The 17,200-nt window shown below is 39.5% G+C and overlaps 1 protein-coding gene across 2 annotated transcripts; it reads left to right on the forward strand.

Annotated features, from left to right (window-relative positions):
• The first annotated feature begins 1,751 nt into the window (after nucleotides 1-1,751).
• On the forward strand, nucleotides 1,752-15,256 carry MON1A (MON1 homolog A, secretory trafficking associated). Of its 2 annotated transcripts, none has more exons than XM_039333887.1 (6): nucleotides 1,752-2,266; nucleotides 7,479-7,640; nucleotides 10,696-11,163; nucleotides 12,039-12,804; nucleotides 14,571-14,718; nucleotides 14,985-15,256. In XM_039333887.1, the coding sequence occupies exons 2-6, from the start codon at nucleotides 7,520-7,522 to the stop codon at nucleotides 15,123-15,125; spliced, it is 1,644 nt and encodes a 547-aa protein (XP_039189821.1). In that variant the 5' UTR covers nucleotides 1,752-2,266; nucleotides 7,479-7,519; the 3' UTR covers nucleotides 15,126-15,256. The 2 variants fall into 2 exon arrangements, with proteins under 2 accessions (XP_039189821.1, XP_039189812.1); XM_039333878.1 differs by having other exon boundaries at nucleotides 1,754-2,266; nucleotides 7,500-7,640.
• The last annotated feature ends 1,944 nt before the right edge of the window (nucleotides 15,257-17,200 follow it).

Consider the following 17,200-nt stretch of genomic DNA (forward strand, 5'->3'; position numbering starts at 1 on the left):
ATCTCCAGATCCCTAATCATTTTTGTTGCTCTTCTCTGCACTTTTTATTAGAATCTCAGCATCTTTTTGGGAGACCAGAACTGGATGCAGTATTCCAAATATGGGCTTACCAAAGCAGTATATAGCAGTACTAATACTTCATGTGATCTTGATACTATTTCTTTGTTGATGCAGCCTAGGACTGCATTGGCTTTTTGGGCAGCTGCTCATTCATACTTAAAAAGTTGTCTACTAGGACTCCTAGATCCATCTCACAGTTACTGCTGTGGAGCCAGGTACAATTTATTCTACACCAATGCATTTGATTTTTCTTGCCTAAATGTAAAATCTTACCTTTCTCACCAGTGAATTGCTTTTTGTTAAATAGGGTCCAGTGTTCAAGTCTGTCAAGATCTTCCTGGATCTTCAGCCTATCTCCAAAAATGTTGGCTATTTCCCCAACATTGGTGCTGTCTGCAAAGTTGATGAGTTTCCCTTCTACCCCATCACCTAAATTGTTTATGAAGATGTTGAAGAGTATTGGGCCTAAGGCAGAACCTTGGGATACTCCACTGCATATTTCTCTCCATGTAGATGTAGTTCCTTTGAGGACTACACACATTGACTGCAGTTTGTCAGCCAGTTATCCCACATTTTTCTATCTTACCAGGAAGTAGGTTGTGATCTACTTTGACAAATGCTTTATTGAAGTCCAAGTATGCTATGTCCTACAACATTTAGTCATTTTGTCAAAGAATGCAATAATATTTGTTTGACATGGAGTGTTTTTGATGAACCCGTCCTGGCTTCTAGTAATAGCTTTCTTTGCTTCCAAATCACAGATCCGTTGCTTATCTTTTCCAGGATCTTCTCAGGCATTGATGTCAGGCTGATTCATCCATAGTTTCCTGGATCCACTTTTTTTTTTCTTTTTTGAAGATGGGAAGCACATGGAACCGGGAACAAGAAGAAGAGTCCAAAGGCATACGCGTCATGAATACATCATTAGAAAGAAAAGCAGGAGGATATGAATTATGATTAGCAGTCTTTTAAAATAAGGAGCAGGCAGAGTGATATTACTTGTCTCAAGTTTTTAGCAGATCTTTTCCATTTTATGTGTTTTGATTCTCTGTACAGCCTATATTTATGTCAGTTCCTTGACAACATTTGCTAACCACAGTTTATTCTCTCTAATATCCTTGAGAGCATCCAAACTGAAACTTATTAACTGCTTATTTTCTTGTTTGAGTAAGCCATATCATAAATACCAGAAGCAATAACTCTACTATCCCACAAATATGCAGATAATGTCTAGGTATCATGGAAGGACACTAACTTGGACTTAGTATGAGAAAATCTGTAAGAGGCTTGCCTTATCCTAGGATTTTTTAAAATACTGAAATAATGAAATATCCTTTGTCATATATCAAACCAATTAGTAGGATATAGAATGAAAACAAAAATAGAGTTTTGGCATTTTAAATACAACTATTTAACTGTAATAAAGGATGATGCCTTGTCTTATGTTCCCTTTTAAACCGACACACAAGATCACAATTATATTTGTTTTAATTGGTGCGAAGTTTTGTAACAATTCTTTAGTATCTAAAGAATATCTTCTTTGGAAGCAACCCCAGAAAAAAAATTCTTTCCAAGAAAATGTGAATGTGGTGTTCAAAACATCAAAATAAAAAGTGATATAAGATTTTTTAAAATGTCCCTTTGTCTATTATATGAGGCTAAAAATCCTGGCCTCTCTTCCTGTTGTTGCTTTTTAAGATTAGAAATTATGTATTTGTTGCATGCTTAATCCCATATCAATTTTATTACATTTTCAAAGAGATTAAGAAATTCTGAACAGAAGGGTCGTTTAAATCTGTTTCAAATGTTGGCAGATGTGGATCGCTTTTTACTTCTACGTTAGAAATGAATCTCACTGTTTGACCGTCAAAACCGCAAACTACAGAATTGTGGACTACAATCCCCAAGATGCACTGGGATCTCTGGTATTGAGAAAGTGACCTTTGAAAAAAAGAGAAGTAGGTAGTGCAGTACTGGATGTTCCTGGATGTCGCTGGAGAAGACAGAATCAGCTGGCGAGATTGAAAGGCATGCTCTAGACTCCAATGGCAGAATTTCCTAAGGAGATCGCTGCTGACTGAACTCCTCCTCCTCTTCTTCCCCCGGAGCTTTACGTCCTTCCCCTTCTGCTCAGATTTCATCCACAACCGGAGAAGCAGACTTTCACTGACGTTTTCTCAGTCGGCAGCTTGTTCCTGTCAAAACTGTAAGTACCCTTTATATTCCTGAACTGAAAGTGTAAACAGGAAGAAAAATACAGAATTTAGGCCTGTTGATAGTTGTCCTCGGTTTTGCAAATATTCTCAGCGCTGTCCTAACTGAAACTTGCTACTGTGGCAGATGACAATGAAAGGCAGCTTAACTGAATTTTATGCAAATTCATCTCTTATGGTATCCAAGCGATTTACCAGAGTCTGGAAATTAAACAGAGGTTTAAGTTGTTATTGATGTGCTCCAATAGATTTTTCTCCAAGAGCAGTGACAGCTATGATAACACATGGTGGAAGGAAAGTGAAGAGTACACATGCACAAACCATGTATTAATTCGAACTCAAAGTATCATTTAGGAGGGAGAGATTGTAAAAAACGCAAATAATTCATGTAGAGAAATATCTAATTTAATTGTCTATCTTCAAATAATCTAAATTACCAAACTGGTTTTCAGGTTCCTTTTCATTTCCAGACAAATAACAATGTTATTCTGAAATATTTATAGAATGTATAGAATTATAGAACCTTTTAATTGGCAGCTCCCCCTCCTCCAAATTAACTGTGTAACCAGCTTTGGTATAAAGTGCAAACTGAAAGTGAAAAAAGAATTTGAACCAGTTCACATTCTTAGGGATACACGAATGGCTGTTTGTATTTAGCAGAAAGTAATGAAATGAAGGGTCCTTGATACTCTCTGAGCTTGCTTGTTTTCTTGCAGACATTTCATTGCCCTAACTAGGTAACATCATCAGTGCTAGAAGGAGTGCTTGTAAGTTTATATTCTGGTGTCTTGCCTGTCTGTGTGGGGGGGGGTTTAGGGATTCTTTGGTTGGGCTGTTTACTAATGGCAGTTTCTTGATTGGGGCATTGCTTACTTGATTGATGATCTGAAGTTGATCTTGGAGTTAATCTATGCTGAATTTAGTACTGATTACTAGTGGAGCAGTGCTGAAGTCTTTTTCTCTTTTGGATTGGTTGATTGTCTCTTTTGCATAGCCTATACAGATTGTTAATGTCTACGTGTCTATTGCTGGTTGATTTGTCAGAGTGCCAGGCTTCTAGAAATTCCCTGGCATTTTTGGATTAGGCCTTGTCTAGGATTTGTCACATTTCCCAATTGAAACTACCGGTATGGTTAAATCTGTCTATATGTTTTGAAATTAAAGAATTTTTGTCATGCCTTTTGACTGCCAGTTGGTGTTTATGGATGCATTCAGGTATAGAATTGAGAATGGGTTGATTTGCCACTGCTGGTAGCAGAGTCTAATTGGGGACTGCAATTCAACTGGTGACAAAAAATCTGTCATTCAGGGATTTTTTTTAAGCTACTATATCTGGGTTGCCAAAATCTAAATAAGTACTACATGGTAGCAAGATCTATATCACCTTGCTACCATTTAGTGCTTGCCCAGTTTTTTGCTGCCCTGATATGGTTGCCCTAATTCTTTCTCGCTTGTGTCAAAGTGTCAAATGACACTTCAGAAGAAGTTCAAGTTTAAACAGAGCTCCAGATTTGGTCTTCTAAATTAATTTTATTTTTGCTTTTCATAGAACAGCCTGTACTAGTCCATGGAACTAACTTCCTACAAAGAACTGGTATAGGAGCTATTTACTTGGTATGCCAGTTCTATTAAGATGCCCTGGCATAAAGAATATAAATGTGTTAACTGTGTTAACTGTGAACCCTCAGAAGCAAATACATATTAGAAGTCAAGAAGGGAAAAAAATCTGAATCATGAGGTAGGAATGAAGTCCAGGCTAGCTCCTGCAGCAATAAATATTTAGCAGTTTCTAGATAAGGCACCAGTTGGCCTTGAGAAAATGAAAAGGAACTTTACTAATCACAATTTATTGAATTACAGAGGGCTAGAGATAAATAAGAACTATAGTGTTATCCAGGAAGAAGACAACCCTGAAATTAAGATGACTACTCTGAAATGAAGGGAAATAAATTATAAATCCAGTTTTGCTCCCCCAATTGTTTCTTTCCAATTACCTCTTTCCTTCACACCTGTTTGTTTTTCTCCATACTGTTTGTTTTTTCTTTGCTGCTATATCTATATATTCTTGTGTGTTTTCTAAGGCTGAGAGACAGTAGTGGAAATGTGCTACAGTGGCTATACATCCTTTATTATAAATAGGACAGTCCTTTATTTCAGAAGTAGCTGGACAGGAAAGGAGAGAAAAGGAAGAAAAATCCCATTGAGGTATTATAAAAAGGATTAGTTTTTCCTAGAAAACTGTTCTAAGCAACTGCTAATGCAAACTAGAAACAAAAATTAAAATAAGCAAGAAAATGGAAAGAGAACACCTATTCAACCTTGACGAATATAAATCACCGGGACTCCACAGATTACATCCCAGAGTTCTGAAGGAGTTGGCAGATGTTATCTCAGAACCGGGGAAGTACCCGAAGATTGGAAAAGGGCTGATGTAGTTCCCACTTTCAAGAAAGGGGAAAAAAACAGACTCAGGAAACTACAGATCAATCAGCCTAAAATCACTACCTAGAAAGATCCTGGAAAAGATAATTAAAAAACAGATCTGTGAACATCTAGAAATAAATAAAGTTATAACTGGTAGTCAGCACAGGTTTGTTAAAAACAGATCATGCCAAACCAATCTTATTTCATTATTTGATAAAATGACCAAATTAGTAGACCAGCGAAATGCTGTGGACATAGTATACTTAGATTTCAGTAAGGCATTTGACAAAGTAGACCACAATCTACTGCTTGGTAGGCTAAAAAAAGGTGGAATAGACAACATTGCCACCAGATGGATTTGTAGCTGGCTGACAAACTGTACTCAACAAGTAGTTCTCAATGGTACTATATCCACATGCAGAGAACTAAGCAGTGGAGTACCACAAGGCTCCGTCTTAGGCCCAGTACTCTTCAATATTTTTATTAATCACTTACTGTAGATGAAAGAATAGAAGGGGAACTCATCAAATTTGCAGATGATACTAAACTGGCAGGAATAGCCAACACCCCAGAAGACAAGATCCAAAAAGGTCTTGACAAACTTGAACAATGGGCCTTGTTCAACAAAATGAGTTTTAATGTGGAGCAAACCAAAGTTTTACATTTAGGCAGGAAAAATCAAAGGTATAAGTCAGATTAGGTGAAATCTGGCTCAAAAAGAGTAACTCTGAGAGGGACCTCGGAGCCCTAGTAGACGATCACTTGACTATGAGCCAGCAGTGTGCAGCAGCAGCCAAAGAAGCTAATACAATCTTGGGTTGTATAAACAGAGGCATAGAATCAAGATCACATGAAGTATTAGTACCACTTTATAAAACCCTAGTAAGACCACATCTGGAAAACTATAACGAGTATTGGTCACTATACTACAAAAAAGATGTTGAGACTTTGGAAAAAGTTCAGAGAAGAGCAACTAAAATGAGCAAAGGCCTGGACACTAAAACATATGAAGAACGGCTGCAGGACTTGAGTTTGGTTAGGCTAAAGAAAAGAAGAAACAGGGGTGACATGATAGCAGTATTCCAGTATTTGAGGGGCTGCCACAAAGAAGAGGGCATCAAACTATTCTCCAGAGCACCAGAGGGCAGGACAAGAAACAATGGTTGGAAACTAAACAAAGAGAGAAGCAACCTGGAATTAAGGAGAAACTTCCTAACAGTGAAGACAATTAACCAGTGGAACAGCTTGCCTCCAGAAATCGTGGGCACTCCATCACTGGAGATTTTTAAGAAGAGGCTAGACAGACACTTGTCTGAGCAGGGGGTTGGACTTCCAACTTTGTTGTTGTTGTTATTGATATCGGTCTGTGATGGCGAACCTATGGCACACGTGCCAGACTGGGCACGCAGAGCCCTTTCTGTCAGCACACACATCAAAGGGACGCTCCCTTCACCCTCTCCATGTGCGCCTGACTAGTGGGAACTGGAGAGGGCAGAGAAACCGAATCCAGCAGCACTCTCGCAGGAACAGCTGCGAGAGATGGGCAGGGAGAGGGGAACCTGTAAAAGCAGGTTTTGGTGGGGGTGCAGTGAGAGAGCAACTGAGCGAGCAGATGGCCTTTGGAAGCAATGGTAGACTTGAGTTTGGAGAAGACAAGTAGAACACGATGTCCATTTGCGCTTTGCAGAAGGCTAGTGGGGGAAGGAGGACACGTAAGTTTGGAGAAAGAGAGAGAGAGAGAGAGAGAGAGGAAGGAAGGAGGGGAGGAAGGCTGGGCCTGCCAGCACCACTGGGCAGATGTGCGGCCAGGCCTGCCCAGATGATGCCGAAGCCAGCCAGCTCTTCTGCAGAAGCACTGAGGGAGGGGGGAGAGCGACTACCCCCGAGCACTACGCCTGCATCCCTTTGTCCCCCTCGGCCTTTCCCCTCTCCGGGCTGGGCTGGTCAGATTCCCTCCCTGGGCAGCGCTGCGCCCGTCCCCAGCCAGCCCTCCTCCTTCTTCAGGTGGACATGGCTTACTGAGCCAGGCAGCGCTTCTCCCCGCATGCGTCCTCAGGTGGAGGAGCCGGACAATTGCGGCTCTCGCTCCCCTCCAGCCTCCATCTGCCCAAGGCCCAAGCTCGGCACGCCCGGCTGGCTGGCAATGGGCTGGAGAGCACGGGACGGCGGCAGCTGCCCCAGGATGACAGGTAGGCAGGATGGGCACTCCCAATGTCCGTAGGGGAAGAAGCAGTGTAGAGGCTCTGCGCCCAATCCAGCCCAGCCCCAGCATGGCACGGAAAGCAAGGCAGCAGCCCTACGTGCGACCCCATGTGCGAGTGCACCCCCGCCCTGCCAGGCAAGCGGATAGAGGCCGGAGGGGAGCGAGAGCCGTGGCTGCCTGCCTGCGCTCTTCTGCCACAGATGCAAATACAGCTCTTACACTTACAGCTCTCACACTAGTTTATAGACCTTACATTTAGTTCAGTGTCTCATGTGAAATCAAGCAGTTGGACTGACAGATCAGTTAACATGGGAAAATGTTGTGTATAGTCAGACTGTTTCATAGATCTGTTGTATATTCCTGAACCCGAAATGATTAATTATACCAAAGGGTTTCTGCCCTAGCAGTGTCGTTATATAGTTAGTATGTTAGAATGAAACTCAAATGTAGTTGATTATTAATTCAAGCTGGAAAGTTCTAAGTTTTAGGGATTATTATGAGAGTTATATGAGATAGGCAGACATGCATCCTGTAAATAAGTAAGTAAATAAATAAATAAAGCCAATAAAGGTTAGTAGTTTTGATTTGTTTGCTTGCAGATCTCCACTAATTTCTAATAATGGCTGCGGATGTTTATAAGAAGAAGGATGGGCCGAATGGGTCCTTGGCCCCGACCGATGGACATCAGTCCGAGAGGTCAGAGAGTCCAACCCCAGGATTGACCGAGGGAACAGAACCAGGTGAGTCACAGTAGACATATATTGTGCATTTTGGGTGGAATAATGTTATTACACACAACACACATGTAGAATCCCATTATTCCTTTTTGGGATAGGGGATAAATAGACTGATGCCAAATGGGGTAAGAAATAATGAGCCAAAGAAATTAAGGCATGAGATAAGGAAAAGGTAATGTATGTAGTTTACTTGGACTAATTTACTTGGACTTCAGTAAGGCATTTGATAAAGTAGATCACAATCTACTACTTGATAAGATAAAAAAATGTGGGTTAGAGAACATTACCACCAGATGGATTCGTAGCTGGCTGACTGGCCGTACTCAGCCTGTGGTCCTCAATGGAACTGCATCTACATGGAGGGAAATGTGTGGTGGGCTGCCCCAGGGCTCTGTTCTGGGCCCAGTGCTCTTCAGTATCTTCATCAATGATTTGGATGACAGGATGGGAAACTCATCAAATTTGCAAATGACACCAAGCTGGCAGAAATAGCCAACACTCCAAAAGATAGGCTTTAGATACAGGAGGATCTTGACAGACTTGAACACTGGGCACTCTCTAACAAAATGAAATTCAAGGGTGAAAAAAGTAAGGTTCTACATTTGGGCAAGAAAAACCAAATATAAAGTACAGTATATAGGTGGTATAGTATAGGTGGTACCTTGCTCAAAAGTAGTAACTGTGAGAGGGATCTCGGAGTCCTAGTGGACAATCACTTAAATATGAGCCAGCAGTGTGCTGCAGCTGCCAAAAAGGCCAACAAAGTGCTGGGCTGCATTAACAGAGGGATAGAATCAAGATCACGTGAAGTATTAATACCACTTTACAATGCCTTGGTAAGGCCACACTTGGAATACTGCATCCAGTTTTGGTCACCACGATGTAAAAAAGACGCTGAGACTCTAGAAAGAGTACATAGAAGAGCAGCAAAGATGATTAGGGGACTGGAGACTAAAACATATAAGGAACGATTGCTGGAGTTGGATATGTCTAGTTTAATGAAGAGAAGGATTAGGGGTGACATGATAGCAATGTTCCAATATCTTAGGGGTTGCCACAAAGAAGAGGAGTCTCCAAAGCACCTGAAGGCAGGACAAGAAGCAACAGATAGAAACTATTCAAGGAGAGAAGCAATGTAGAACTAAGGAGAAATTTTCTGACACTTAGAACAATTAATCAGTGGAACAACCTGCCTCAAGAAGCGGTGAATGCTCCAACAGTAGAAGTTTTTAAGAAGAGACTGGACAGCCATTTGTGTGAAATGGTATAGGGTTTCTTGCCTGAGCAGGGGGTTGGACTAGAAGACCTCAAAGGTCCCTTCCAACTCTATTATTGTTATTGTTATTGTAAATTTAGTTGATGCTAATACTATGCACTATACTTAACCTTACCTTTCTATTGTCGCACACCATTGTTGTTTCTAACATGCCAATTCACTGCTTCATACATTGTGTTTGATTTTTTTTAATTTTCCTTTCTGAGAATCTCATCAACTCCATTTAATAACACATTTTTTAATCTTTCCTGTTGATCCATTCACTCTTTCTTCATATTAATATGATATATTCAGAGAATGTGGATATGCAATATAATCAGTTTTATTTTAGTTGATAGTAAGACCTTCCTCTTTTTCTGATATTTTTAATGAACATCTTTTTAGTGAGAGGGAAGAACTTTTATACAGTGGTAGTTTACTAAGAAGAATAGGCTGGCAGCCAGAAAGCAGCAATTATTCTTGCCTATAAAATCCAGTCAAGTGATCTATTTTCCACTTGGAATCCTCTGTGAGAACCATTACTAAATAAAAGCCTGCATAGAGAGCACCACAACCAGCAGATTGGGTAGAAATGTTAAATGTAGCACCCAGTCACACTAAAACGGCAACAAAACACTAACATTAAAAGCACCAAAACAATACTTCAGATGCCTGGGAAAGTAAGAGCTCTACCTGGGATCAAAATTATCATAACATAGATATCAGGCTAATTAATCTGAAGATAGTGTTTTATGCAAATCAGAGAAGAAAGACTTTTTTTGTTATAACTACCTGCTCTGCCTTACTGGAGAAGCTGCTTCAGACAGCCTGATTTCAAGCTGTTGAAGTTTTATATGTTAATGTGTGAACATTTTGTATTGGGCCCAGAAATAGATGGACAGCAGTGCAGATGGCGAAGTTATAAGTCTATGATTAAATCAACTCTAAAAAGCCACTAAATTGCTACCCAAAATCCTAGTCACGGGCTGATATTAAAAAGTGTGGTCACTTTCCTGGGTTTTATTAGGAAGAATAATAGTAACATTTCCAAGCAAATGTAGCAGAAATATCAACAATCATGCAAGAAAAGGGAAAAGAAACTACAAAACTGGGGAAAAATCATCCAGAATAATACATGAGCAGATAATCTAGATTTTAGACTCTGAGAATAATTACTCTCAAACCATATCTTTTCAGAGAATGAAAACCACTGTTTCTGCTTAATGGGCCATATTTCTGTCAATCTAAGACTCAATAGTCTGAGATTCTTAACTTGATTTCAGATTATTATTGGGAACTTAATGCTCAGTTTTTCTTTCACTGCTTTAAAATACTCGATACATCCAGCCTTCTCTGACTAATTTATTAAATGTACCTAAAAATATGCATGCCCTACTTAGAAAAGAAAGACAGATAATGAATTTTAAGTTCCTGGGTAAAAATTAAAAACTTTTGAGCTCAGGTAGTACAATTATCACATTAAAATATTAAAATTAAAAGATCTGCTTTACATTGTTTTCAAAGGAAGAGCATTCATTATGGTTTAAGAGTGGTATGGAGTGTTCATTAAAATAAATGCAATCTTCTAATATTTAAACGTAACCCCTTGTTCCTTAGTTAACACAAAGCACAGAAACAGAAATTTTAGTACAAGGTTTAAGAAAATCAAGATTTATTTACCATGTTATGTAGGCTGATGCATTGAGGAGCTTTGCAAGTCATTCTGTTCTGATGCCTTTGTCACAGTTTAAAATTGCCCTCTGTTCTGAAAAACTGATCACTTATTCTGGCATTGTTTATCAGGGGCAGGCCAAGAGGGAGCCATATTTGTTCACACTAAGTCTTATGAGGACCTAACCAGTACAGACAATACAGAATTGGCACCCAAGAGCCCAGGCGAGAGGGAAGAGTCTCAAGGTGATGAGCTCAAGATGGAAGAGATCAGCAAGGATTTCAGTGAACTAAGCACACAACTTACTGGTATAGCCCTGGACCTGGAAGAAGAGATAAGGCAGAACAGTGAGGGCAATTTGGAACTCTCGCCACAAGCTTCACGTCGAGGTTCAGTCCTATCAGGAAAAGAAGAAGAAGATATAACCATGGAGGCCTGGCGCATGCATCAGAAGCACATCTTTGTTCTAAGTGAGGCAGGCAAGCCCATATACTCACGATATGGGTGTGAAGAGGCTTTGTCTACTACCATGGGAGTAATGATGGCTTTGGTCTCCTTTGTAGAAGCAGAGAAGAATGCCATCAGATCAATTCATGCAGGTACTAATTCACACATTTCTTCCTGACAAAGTAGGTCTGTTGGAAAGTAGAATATGGTATGAGAGAAAGACAGAAGAAATGAGAGTGCAGAGTCTTCTGCAGAGATAATCAGTATGACATTGGCTTTAGGGCTAAAAGTGCTGATTTTTACACAAAACAGTAAAAAAATGCTTCTGTAAATTGTTTATTTTTTTAACGTACTCACTGCCCATCAGGCTGTCACTTGACTCTAGGCGACTTACAATACAATAAAACAATATTATAAAAGATGAAAACAGTAAGACAATAAATACATTAAAATTAACAAAGAAATAACTTAAGATGGATAGTGGGAATTTGGTTGAACTTAACAAGTTTAATAATTTGTTAATATGCCATTTATCTTCAGTTTAGCATCAAGTTAAGTTATAGACGAACAATTAAGATGTCTCTGTAAAAAGCAAAGAGCAAATCCAAAGTCAATTTATAAAAAAAAAAAACTGACCAAAATCCATGTTCAGACAGAAGAATATGACTAGATTGCTAATATGGCTGCTACTGGCCAACCTTTAGGTGGAAGAGAATTAGTCAAAACTTCATAAGTAACAACTTTCAAAACCTAAGAATAAGTTTAGTTAATTCTCATTACTTTTCACAGAACTAAGAAATCTATAATTTGTACCATTTTTGATTTCAGGTAGAGATTCATAAAATATCCCTTGCATGCAAAGACCAATAATTATCAGAAAACAGCTAGAGTATAATATGCAATTCCCCAGAATAACCTCCACTGAAGTAAAAAAATATTTTCAAATAGGGCTTTAGGGTTACCACTGTAGCTCAAAATATTGACGCACTTTCTCTCATTCTCTCCCTCTCCATTTTGACTCTGCCAGATGGATACAAGGTGGTCTTTGTGCGCAAGAGTCCCCTGGTGCTTGTTGCAGTGGCTCAGACTCGACAGTCAGAGCAAGAAATTGCTCAAGAACTCCTTTATATCTATTACCAGATAGTCAGTCTCTTGACACTGACTCAGCTTAACCGGATATTCCAACAGAAGCAGAACTATGATCTAAGGAGACTGTTAGCAGGCTCTGAGCGTATAACTGACAACCTGGTAGATCTGATGGCTAGAGACCCCAGTTTTCTCATGGGGGCAGCACGTTGCCTGCCTATGGCTGCTGGAGTCAGGGATGTGGTGAGTACTTGCCTTCAGCAAGCCAAAGCTAAAAGCCTGGTATTTGCCCTCTTATTGTCAAAAAACCAATTGGTATCACTTGTGAGGAAAAGGGACCAATTCCTTCATCCAATTGATCTCCATTTACTCTTTAATCTCATTAGCTCATCCTCCTCATTTAGAGAAGGAGAAGCTTGGACTCCAATATGCCTTCCCAAGTTCAATTCCAATGGTTTCTTCCATGCTCACATTTCTTATTTGGAACCAAACATTGACTTGTGCCTTGTCCTGATTTCTACTGATCGTGAGGACTTCTTTACTGTATCTCACTGCAAGCAAAAGTTCCAAGAACGCCTAAAGAAGCGTGGTGTTCATTATGTTCTCTTGGAAGCATTGCGTACTCCTTTCTACAGTGTCTCCCAGGTGGGAATTCCAGACCTTCGACATTTCATCTACAAATCTAAGAGTTCAGGACTTTTTACCAGGTGAGAGTCCATTCTGGGCAACACCCATCTTCCAGCTTCTCTCTAGAACTCTGCTGAAGGCAAGGATAGCTAGAACTGATTTACTCTCCATTAATGGGATCAATTTAGTCTATGTTGGATAGTCTATTTTAGGAAGATGAAATTTAACGTTGGGACATCAAGTTTCTACTGAATTAATAAAATAGATTAAATTACAAATTGACATGCACAATATGTCTCCAGGAAACAAAAATCAGCTCTGTCTTTAGAGCTATAGGTATTTGAATAATCCTCCTAATAATTCGTTGGTGTTTTATGCTGGCCAGATTTCAAAACTCTGTGCCCATCAAATCATGGATACTTATACACTAAATAGCCAGTTTAATGAATAGTAATAAAAGTTAACATGGGTAGCCAGCTGACGCTATAAATGAGAAAGGCAGTGGGGTTTATACCGTAATCCAGGAGCACCGAAGAACCTAATTTATTGCTTAGTTGAATAGTCTAATCATACTTTCAGGAGACTTTGTATGCTCTAGATCAGGGGTCCCCAACCCCTGGTCCATGGAGCAGTACCGGGCTGCAGCATGCCAGCAACCAGGACGCACAAACAAGCAAAGCCGCATCTGTGAGATGCAGGCAGCACACAAAACCACGCACCCTTTGGTCCACAGAAAAATCTCTCTCCAGGGGAACCAGTTCCCAGTGCCCAAAAGGTTGGGGACCTTTGCTCTAGAATCCAATCCAAATTACCTCTGCAATTTAATTGTGAGGAGGTAGGTAAGTACTGTAGATCCACTTTGAAAATATTTTTTGTAGAATCCATTTTCTGATCTGATGTGGGAGATAATGATCAGATCTGTCTTTCCAGTCCAACAGTCTCTTTTGGGATGAAACAAAAAACTTAAATGTTACAGACAAAACAGAGTACACTCTAGTTCCACCTAAAGACCATCTGTATACAAATGTCTACATCTAGTTTGTGCAAAGAGGTCTCAGGTTTGTTGGATCACAGGCCACACTTTACCTAGGAATGGTGTGCTGAGACCTATTCAAGAAGTAAATAAGTGGAAAAAGAACCAGGCAAAATCAGGAAGAATTGAATTTACATGTTTTTCTCTTCTTTGATCTCAAAACAACAATTTGGACACACACACACACACACACACGATCAATTTTTTTTATTATATAACAAATACTTTAATGCAAATTGGAGTGTGTTTCTTTTCTATTTTTATCTTTCGCAACATTATTCTTGACTTTGAATTGAAAAAGTCAAATAATTTTAATGCTGGATAATAACACTGATATCCTACATTGTAACTAATACTGACAGACTGTCTACTTTTTTATTTCCAATACTCTTAAGTTATATAAATTGTAGAATGCCAAGAATATGTAATTATAGTATATAAATATCATCGTATTGATATTTTTAAAAAATAATAAAAAATTAGCAACAGTTTTTGGACAAGTTCTGAGTCTCTACGGGAGACTCTTTGGGAGATGTGGCCCTAGAACTACAGGTTAAATGCTTACTGTCTAAACAAAGTCCTGATCTTAATTCTCAACAGTCTTTGGTATTAATAAAATGTCAAGCTCTTATATTTTAAGATTCTGTTTTAATGGTAGCTCATCACAAAATTGGGAGGGGGGACATTATTTAGTAAAATCACTAGCTGTAAATTCTGCTGAAGTGAGAAATTTTCTCCTTAGGCAAAAAAAAATAGTTATTTAATTTACCTTTATGACAAAAAGCATTATGTAATGAACGTGTGTTTTTCCAGCCCAGAAATTGAAGCTCCCTATATCACTGAAGAAGAAAAGGAAAGACTCCTGGAATTGTATCAATTCTTGCATAGCCGAGCTCACAACTCCTCCCGTCCTCTAAATAACATCTATTATACTGGATCCAATGAAAATCTCCTAGCCTGGGTAAGAATTTATTTCATTGCTGCACAATTGTAGTAAAAGCAGGACTAATCCCAAAATAACTTTATTATTTGGGAAATATATTAATTTAGTACAACTGAAACCTTGCACACTTCTTCACTTAGAGCAAATGGCCCAATGAAACAACTGGCAACAATTATTTGTATGCAATAAAAACAATAGGGCAATTTGCTTTGCATGTCAACAGTAACACGAGGAACGGTTTTGCCCTGATTGCATATTGTAATAGAAATTTAAACTTTTTCCAGGTGACCAGTGCTTTTGAACTCTACGTGTGCTTCAGCCCCTTGGGTACCAAAGCAGCAGCTGTCAGCGCTGTCAACAAGCTGATGAAGTGGATCCGTAAGGAGGAGGACCGGCTCTTTATATTGACACCCCAGACTTACTGACTGTTGTGACGTGGGCTGCCTGCCTTGTTCTGAACACTCCAAAACATCTTCCTGTGTCTGGTGGGAGTAGACATAGTCAGTTTCTCTCTCTCTCTCTCTCTCTCTCTCTCTCTCTCCCTCCCTCCCTCCCCCTCCCCCTCCCTCTCTCTCTCCCTCCCTCCCTCCCTCCCCCTCTCCCTCCCTCTCCCTCTCTCTCTCTCTCTCTTTCTCTCTCTCTCTCTCTCTGGGAGATTTCCTCCCCATCATAGATATGTGCATGGGGAGGGAGTTCTCTGGGTAGCAGAGCTTTTGGCTGACATGGTGCACACGGGTATCAGAAGAGTCCAATATTTCAGGATTAATTTTAGATATTGCATCTAGAATTGGAACATGGACCTCCTGCCATCCTGTAAGTATTATTTGATATCTGTTTCAGCCTAAAAATATGTCCTTTTTACCATTTTCTGCATATTTTGAGGCTGTGTTAAACAAATCTGTTTCTCCATAGCCTATTTTCTCTGCTGACTTTCAGAACATAGTGGCAGAGGTATTACGTTATCCCATCTCTCTTCATCTTGACTAGTTGAGGGAAAGTAGGTTGATGGCTTAGCAGGTGCCTTCTCATAGGACTTTCCATATATAGGGCTGGACAAATGTACAGAAGGTGAGGCAAATATGTAGATAGTGAGGGAGAAAACGTTTTTATGTCCCTTTTATAGGAAGATTTTAAAAAATCCCAAGGAGGTTTTTCTTTTTATGACTGCAAAATATGTTTTGCTCTTTGAGATCAAGAAATTTGAAGAAGTTCACAGATTGTCTTCAAATTGCTAGCGAAGGACTGAAGTGTAGTAGCAAAAGCAATATATAAATATTCTCAGTTAGAGGCAGTCGGAACCTCTAATAAGCGGCATGAACCTAGTAGTTTGGGAAAATATTTTATAAATTATTTTCATTCGTTTCTGTGAGTTTCTTCCTAGAACCCATTTATCTAATGCTTACTGGACCAAATTCCTGATTTTCAGGGACCTGATGAAACCATGTCCATCCTGTTATAAGCCATGTCATCTCTTTTTTTTTAAACAAGGAAACAAAAATTCAGGGAAAATGAAAGATTTGAATCTTTGTTAATATGTGAATTCTCAAGCCTAACAATAACATGTATTTGGGCAGGAAGAGCCAGATTTCACACCATTGTTTCTCAATCCCTGCAACTTTCAGATGTGTCAACTTCATTTCCCAGAATTCTGTTTACACCCATTCTTCAGTTATAGGAATTTTGAAAACAATAAGGCTCTAGACTCTAGTCCCTCAGAAAGTTAATTTGTCATATGGAATGTTTTTGAAATGATACTGAAATGGTGCCACCTCAGAAATAAGTTTGCCATTATCATTGTCCTTCTTCAGAACAGTTCAAAACAGTCTACTGTCACTTTTTAGAATAGAAATTTTCAATATCAATATGTAATGTGGTATGTACAGAAGTGGAGGAAGAAAAGCGTGCGGGGTTTTTGAATGTTAGAAAGTTTCTGACAATAAGAACAGTATGACAATGGATCCGGCAACTGAGAAAGATGTAATGCACTTCTTCACTGGACATAGCTTCATGGGGAAAGCTTAGACAGCTATCTGTTGGGATTACTTTATTTGGATACATATCTTAAAGGGTTGGATTAAATGGCCTTTTCCAGCTCTTACATCTGTATATGTTGATGTGTTGGGGACTGAGGAGGGAGAGAAAAAAATAATCCCCAAAGTAATGATAGGGTTCTTCCAGATACAACTGCATATCCATCCAGGGAAAATGACCCCATCTGCTACTCCCCACATTCCTGCATGTGTTCAACAGTGCCAGATCTCTGATTCTATTTGCTTTAGTATTTCTTTTTAGATTTTTGTCCCGCCTTTTTTTTTCATATACAACCTAGGGGGCAAACATACCAGTTGTTCCTCCTGCATCCTTTTTCTCCACAACAACAACAACAACCCTGTGAGAAGAGTTGGGCTAAGAGAGATGGCTCAAAGTCACCCAGCCAGTTTTTCATGCCTAAGGTAGGACTAGAACTCCCAGTCTCCTGGTTTCTAGACCAACAGGTTAA

Source organism: Crotalus tigris, unplaced genomic scaffold, assembly GCF_016545835.1.
Source record: "Crotalus tigris isolate CLP2741 ecotype Arizona unplaced genomic scaffold, ASM1654583v1 scf7180000017625.6296891, whole genome shotgun sequence".
Lineage (NCBI taxonomy): Eukaryota > Metazoa > Chordata > Lepidosauria > Squamata > Viperidae > Crotalus > Crotalus tigris.

Bases quoted from the DNA above. Each gene is read 5' to 3' on its own strand.
- MON1A (XM_039333887.1), top strand. From the start codon at position 7,520: ATGGCTGCGGATGTTTATAAGAAGAAGGATGGGCCGAATGGGTCCTTG. The intron at 11,164-12,038 runs GTACTAATTCAC...TGACTCTGCCAG, and splicing joins CATCAGATCAATTCATGCAG to ATGGATACAAGGTGGTCTTT. The intron at 12,805-14,570 runs GTGAGAGTCCAT...GTGTTTTTCCAG, and splicing joins AGTTCAGGACTTTTTACCAG to CCCAGAAATTGAAGCTCCCT.